Genomic DNA, 7,668 nt, shown 5'->3' with positions numbered 1-7,668 from the left:
CCGGTTTGTAGTTGCAGTTAAAGAAAACACATGAAAAGGCACGATTTTTTTTAAATTCGAAAAAATGTAAATATTTCAAAAACGGTGACACTTTTACCTGAAAATTTTTTGTTTATCAGTGAGCTCACCCCCCCACCTACCTTGCCATAAAGTTTGGCACGTTACTTCTGGGACACCCGTATAAAAAAATTCATTAATTTCTGACATCGTATAAAAAAGTGTTTTCAAAGGACAAGTATTTAAATAAAGGACAAAATACGTTTTTAGAAAAATAAATGGATTCAAAGAGCAGCAACACGAGCAAAAGGACTGTCATTTGAAATTAAATACGGATGGTCACCATATGCATGGTGAAATGCTCGCATTTCTTAAAGGGATGCTCCCACTTCTTACACCCTTGGCACCCGGCTCTGATCTAGGAAAAAAGATATGACGCCTTGTACATACAAAGTTTTCGTACATTTCCAAAAATTAAGATATGGTTAAGTAGTTATTTACTAATTCAATGTTCAATAAATTTACTTGAAATAGGATACATATCCATGTTTGCACAGTTTTTTATAGGGGAGTACATCCATTCAGTTCTAAAGTTAATATCGTGTTTTTAAAAAAAATTTAAACCTTTTCTTTACGAAGAAGGCCTGATTCACACAAACTTTTTTTTAACGCTACGCCAGCGCTGCGGCATTCTCTTTTCTACTATGCACGAAAACGCCAATTTGTTATCCAGTTCTATATATTAGAACATAATTATGGCAACGCATCGGTGCCGTAGCGTTAAAGAACATGCGTTTGCAGCGGGCCTAAGGCACTCGTATTGTAGGATACAAAGTGCAAATAAATAAGTACCATCATGCTAATATGTGTTACACATGTTCTCTTAATATTTATATAGATCGCTGCTGTCATCAACGCAAGCTTCGAAGTGTTTATCATGTTCGTTGGAATCCCAATGAAAAGTTTATCGTGGAAAGTCGGGAGAAACCAGCAGTAAACTCATCAAAGCTTTCCCCACATCCCCGGTTGAAGCTATCGAAGAATACAAAACTCACCTTTAACCCAAAACTATTCATGTGCCATGATAAGCATTTAGAGAATTGCCAGAATAAAACTGCGAATTTTCGGCAACACATTATTCACATCTTTGAAAAATCATTAACTGACTCAGCAAATGAAACCAACTTCTACAACGTTAACTTCAAACCAATGTTTGCCAATAGCTTCGAAGAGCAGTACTACCCATCGTCATGTTTAGTTGTGGATGCTGGTGTGCGGATAATTCGTCGCAAGGATCCCCCATTTAACAAAATAGAAATTGGGAAACTTTTTCCCAAACAGAAGTTACTGCGTAAAGATAAGGATGTCAAGACCTGCGTGATTGTATCAAGTGCAGGTTCACTCTACGGTTCGAAATTGGGAAGATTCATAGGTATGTAATTCGGAAAAAGTAAAAAGCTTACTATTTTATTGATAATACGCTGCGACAGTGAAAATACACCCGAAACATAACATAGTGCATTTTGTAGTTAGGGTCGAATACAACATGCACGGTAGGTTAATGATTTGTTATTACGCACAATTTAGTGTGACAAGTGCGCTCTGTGTAAGAGGACATTCAGAACTGTATGCTTTAAACCGGTGGTGCGAATCAGCCTTCCCGCGGTGAGGACGGTGCCCACTACCGCTTTAAACGTCTGTGAGACCAGGGTTTGTATTTGCGCAATTACTTCAGTAAGTAATGAAGGAGTAGAAAAATTCAATGAAGCTGATTAAAACAATAAAATCTCTTTTCATTTCATTATTTGAAGTGTAAATAAAATAAGAAATAAATATTTTTTTCATTGACTTGGTACTTTTTCAGAGCTTTTCTAAAAGTGTAGACAAATCAAACGAGATTCTGCGGGAATAGATTTATATTTAATTTTTCCGCTATCGCCCGGCACAAAATCAGTTGTCAGTGATAAAATAGCTTAATTTCTTCACTTTTGTAGCAGATATTTGTCTAGAATAGGCAAAATGAGAAAATTTGCGGATTAGTGATTTCGCTTTTGCATTTTTATATTCTTTATTTATCGTTCACTTGATGCGAATTTCGTTTCGGTTCTGTTTAATTGGGCGAAATGTTGCGGCGAATATTACCCGACGGCATTGCTCTGTCCAACGAAATTCGCTCAGCGATTTGGTTCTGTTTATGCTTTAAAAGTCCAATTCTAATATATATATACTTTCAAAAGGCTAAAATAAAAATTACTATATTGGTTTGAAATAAATATTTTTTTCCTTTTTGTAAATAAAATAAGTTTAATACTGTAATAGTGTTATTGAGCTTTCTACCACGATTTTCTTTTTAAAGAAAAATGTAAGAAGCAATAAAGTCTAAGCGGTAGAAGTTATAGCTGCCGTTTCGGAGATTACCACATCTCTTCATCAGACTTCTTTCTCCAGACTTCAGAAGGAACCGAACCTGCATCATCGATGTGCAAAGCCAGCAATGATAACCACTGAGCTATGCGCTGAAAAAAATTTGTTAAACGCAAAAGTAAGGTGAATACGATGAAGGTGAAAAGGATGGTGGTCCTTTATCGCCTCTTGTTTAGCTGCTCCAGCGATTTCACTCTGTATTGATTAAAAGCGTTCTTCTTGGCCGTTGCTTTCAGACTGCATTGCAGGACCTGCAGAGGTTTTAAGCCCAAAATACAATAGTGGCAGTTACAGCTTTTAAAATCAGCTGTTACTGCTAACATTGGCAGCCACGGCTGAACTGATCAGTACTGCTAGTGCCACTGCTGTATTGTGTGTCGCATCCAGTGGCGGAATCGCCATAAAGTCTGACAGGCCCGGGCCTAGGACGGCAGGGTATTTGGGGCGGAAAACAACACACAGGTGGTAAAAATACACGCACGACTTAAAGTAAATACGTGTAAACTCAATATACCGACACTTATTCCGAAAAACGAAATGGTTTTGAAAACACCCAGGTCTAGGGAACTTTATATTGAATTCTACTTTATTGCTAACCTGACGAAATTAAGCACGCCAGATGCTGAAGAAAATGCCAAAGCATTACAAATAGTATTCCTATCGACTAAGAAGAACACTTTTCAGAAATATATCCAGTTTCGTGCGAAGTGTAGTATAAAGAAGTAAAAAAGTCTAAGTTCGGGTGGAGCCGAATATTAAATACCCAGCGCAAGTATTAATTATAGTTTTAAGGCTTTCTGAGAACTACCGTTACATGGTAAAAGAGTGGTCTTACCCCTATTTTTAACAATTTCGATAGTATGTTCAGTATAACTTAATGAGATATACTTATATAGTTAGATGTGGGCGGTACTTGTGCACAAGGGTATAATAACTTTGTTCACATAACGGTTGTTTGTAACAGGCAAAACGAATCGAGATAGATATAGACAAATGTATACATAAATGATCAGGATGAAAAGATAAATCGATTAAGCGGTGAATGTCTGTCCGTCCGTCCGTCCGTCCCTCTGTCCGTCCGTCTGTGCACACGATAACTCGAGTAAAAATTAAGATATCTTAACGAAACTTGGTACGTGTACTTCTTTCGGGCGTAGGACGGATGGTATTGAAAATGGGCAAAATCGGATAATAACCACGCCTACCTCCCATATAACGGTAATTTTCAGAAATACGAAAACTGCGATATTTTAGTAACTACTGAAGATTATTCACTCAAAATTGATATTTACAATAATTTTTAGACGAAAAATAAGAATATTATAAATTTTTGGAAAATGGGCGTAGCCACGCCCACTTATGGTTACATGTGTATATCTTGGTAACCGCTGCACCAATTTCTTCCAAACTTGGCACAGTTGTTGGCCTTGGTACAGCATACAAAACCGCCGAAACTTTTTAAAATCGGACAATAACCACGCCCACATCCCATATAACGGTAATTTAGAGAAATACAAAATCTTCGATAAATCAGTAAATATTGAAGCTAATTTATTCAAAATTGATGCTTGCAACAATTCTTTACCAAGAAATACGTTTATGGTAAAATTTTGGAAAATGGGCGTGGCACCGCCCACTTATGATCACATATATGTATATCGGTAACCGTTCTACCAATTTGTACCAAACTCGGTATGGTTATTGTGCTTGCCACATATAAGCAAAACGTTGAAAATTATTGAAATCGGACTAAAATAACGGCCGCTTCTCATATAACGGTAAATTTCAGAAATGCTTGAAACTTCAATATTTCGAAATTGAAGGACGCTAATTTACTCAAAATTGATACACCCCGGCTTACCATCTAGCGGAAGGTTTCGGAAAGGTGAAAAAACATATATTTAATACTTGCGCCGGGTATTTAATGTTCGGCTCCGCCCGAACTTAGACTTTCTTACTTGTTTTATTTTACGTCTAAAAGCTTCAATAGTTACTAAAATATCGCAGTTTTCGTATTTCTGAAAACATTCGTTATATGGGAAATAAGCGTGTTTACGGTCCGATTTCGCCCATTTGCAATACCAACCTACCTTGGGCGAAGAGCAATCTACATACCAAATTTCGTTGAGATATCTCAATTTTTACTCGAGTTATCGTGTACACGGACGGACGGACGGACGGACGGACAGACAGACATGGCTTAATCGATTTCTCTTTTCAGTCTGCTCATTTATGTATATATTTGTCTATATATATCTTGATTCGATTTGGCTGTTACAAACAACCGTTATGTGAACAAAGTTATAATACCCTGTGCACAAGTGCGCTCGGGTATAAAATGACGATCGGAAGGGTGCTATCAGTTTGGTGGAATAGCTAATATTACATTTACATTGGACCAAAATGCGTGATTTGAAATCAGTCATTTGAAGGTGTTTACACTGCTTGATCCGCATTTGCTTTGACTTCTCATCAAATGAAAAGGGAAGACAAAAACAAAATCTATGTAAACAAACACTACATTTATTGTATGGTTAACGCTTTTTGGACACAAAAAGGCAATTATTCTTTGATTAAACTAAAAATGTGTAAAGCTCTTGTATAAATTAACAATTTTTACACACAAATTTCAAAGATTTATTTATTTCGTTGTGTTTGTTTTGTGTTTGAAAAATTCCAAATGTCAAAGACAAACCAAAGCTTTTGTGGAACTTTTGTTTCTGAGTGCGTTCAATAAAATAGTACGGCAATTGGAACGCATTTGTTTCGTGATTTTGTGTAAATGCGTCGAAATGCGTCATTCTGGAAATGTGAATTTGTATGGAGAAATGCGTGATTTGGCCTCGCATTTGAGGTTTCTCGCCCAAATGACGCATTTGGGCTCAATGTAAATGTAATATAAGAGCTGAAGCCATCTACCCAACACACTACAAGTGTTTGCGTAGTGTGTGTACTCCCGCCAGCAACAAGTAGGGTGTCAGTAAAACCATAGACCGACGGCAACGTTCATCCGGATTAACGCAGCTCTCACACTCTACTGTTGTGAACACCAAACTCGGTTAGTTTGTTTGCTTACTTGTGAAATAATCATGGTGAAATGAACTGAAGGTGGCGCATTCCCGAAACCGCTACTTTGGTTTTGCCGACTTTGACATTTATGGCAATACGTAAACAAACTTTTTGTTTAGAAACAAGTGCAAACGTATTGCAAACGTATTGTGTACTTTCAAGTGAAAAATCGAAGTAATTCGTGCGTTCTGAAGTAAAAAACGTTTTATTTGTAATAAAAACTTTATAAAAATGTCGTTTCGTGTGTTGAATTGCAACAGTCGTAGGGGTAAAGCCCCAAATGCAGTTTTTTTTTGTTTCCCCGCGACCACGCCTTGGCCAGAAAGTGGGTAGAGTTCTGCCGGCAGGAGAAGCCATAAAATTTAGACACCAGCGTAATATGCATGAAGCACTTTACGGACCACTTTTAAACACGACATGTTAAATTGAAAACGTTGAAATACCACAAATTACAAATTAAAATCGGAGGTAAGCAAGCATCGGCCACTTTCTGCAGGAAAACATGCGCTGCGACAAGATATTATCACTTTTTCGGCACCTGTAATACAAACACAAAAATTATTAATAGTTAATTAATAAGACCTATTCTTTTGAACACATTTCAACAGTGGTTGTATATTTTTTGTTAACGTTGTGCTTAATTTGCTATATTCAAAGATGGCTTGAGAAATTGGTGAATCGAGAAGAAAACATGTTTTCTCACTGCAAATTCACAACTGTCAACTCATTGTTCTTCGCCATATTCTTTGTTTACCCGTTGCCACAAATGTCATTCTGCGGGAATGCGCAATCTTTTATTCTATCGTTCTTGTGAAATAACTGGTCGTTTTGGCTAGTGTTGCCAGAGGAAAGTCCCCTGATCCACATTAATTTTGAGGATTACCTTCAGGACTTAATCCGGATCAACTGCAGTTAATACTGAATTAACGAGTTGGTCGAGATAAATGCTGTCGAATTTCTATGCTTTAACCCCGCTTTGATAACTTAACTGAAAGTTGCTGAGAAGATGTTTATACATCTGTGAACCGTTTAAGTTTTGCGATAATGGCAACGAAACCTCGTTTTGTAGATATGGGTTATTTATATGTATTTTACTTAGAAATTTTACTTAATTAAAAGGGAACAAAAAATCAATATAATATTTAATTTCCCGAAAGAAAGTGCGTACATTTTAAAATCCAGACGTATGTAGATTATCAAAGTAGAGTTAAGTATGTTGGGCTGCGATCAAATATTTTCTTTGTACATACATACTTGCGCGGTATGTTCATAAGGTTTTTCTATCGCCGTCAAAGCATTATTCAGCGCGAATGTATGATTTGATTGGCGTTCACTGAACAAAATATTTTCTCTCACTTCATTGCACCAAATTGTAAAAGAACTGCTGGGGTTGGCATTCAATAAATGGACTATATATATCCATATTTCTGAATTCTTTGCGCCAACAGCGTCGGTTCTTCATTTAGTGTAAAAAGAAATTTACAAAATGGCAAACGCACAAAAAAAAAAACAGATTAATTGGTCGAATTTACAAACAGCAGTAGGAATAGGAACCTTGGGCCGAAGTCTCAAAAAACCTTAAAAAAAGAAACTGCAATACATAAATGACCAAATGATCTCTTACAAATGTGTACGTATGTACAAATATATATAGTGGTCCACAAAATAATAGGAGTGCGATATTTTGACCACTTTTGGCTATTTGTCTCTTTTATTTAATGTTTATTATTTTTTTTTATAAAAGTTTAGCTGGTTATTCTACAAAATCAAATTGGCGTTTTTTGGGGGATAACTGCGGCTCGATATTTGGATGCGGTACAAAATGGCAACACTGCCCAGCGCTGGCATAACTCCAAGTGCAAAAATTTTTCCAGCGCTGTGTATGCTTGGAATAAAACAACAAATGTTATCAGCAGGGTTGCAACTGGAAGAAGTGGGTCACGTAGTATGGGTACGTTCCCCAATATACCAGTTTGGTGACTAATTATTTTTATTTTATTTTTATACCCGAGCGCACTTGTGCACAAGGGTATATTAATTTTGTTCACATAACGGTTGTTTGTAACAGCCAAAACGAATCGAGATAGATATAGACAAATGTATACATAAATGATCAGGATGAAAAAAGAAATCGATTAAGCCATGTCTGTCTGTCCGTCCGTCTGTCCGTCTGTCCGT

At 36.7% G+C, this 7,668-nt stretch overlaps 1 protein-coding gene across 5 annotated transcripts in view; it reads left to right on the top strand.

Moving 5' to 3' along the window:
* SiaT (beta-galactoside-a-2,6-sialyltransferase) overlaps nt 1–7,668 on the top strand; it is a 107,210-nt gene that overhangs the window by 38,219 nt on the left and 61,323 nt on the right. For all 5 annotated transcript variants that reach the window (XM_017616776.1, XM_017616784.1, XM_017616792.1 and 2 more), the window contains exon 3: nt 896–1,429. In XM_017616776.1, coding sequence (XP_017472265.1) covers nt 896–1,429 — 534 coding nt within the window. The remainder of the gene's footprint in view (nt 1–895; nt 1,430–7,668) is intronic.

Source organism: Rhagoletis zephyria, unplaced genomic scaffold (assembly GCF_001687245.7).
Source record: "Rhagoletis zephyria isolate East Lansing unplaced genomic scaffold, Rhagoletis_zephyria_1.1 Rzeph_scaffold_00027, whole genome shotgun sequence".
Classification (NCBI taxonomy): Eukaryota; Metazoa; Arthropoda; class Insecta; order Diptera; family Tephritidae; genus Rhagoletis; species Rhagoletis zephyria.
The sequence above is the reverse complement of the archived record's forward strand: the minus strand, read 5'-3'. Positions and strand labels throughout refer to the sequence as shown.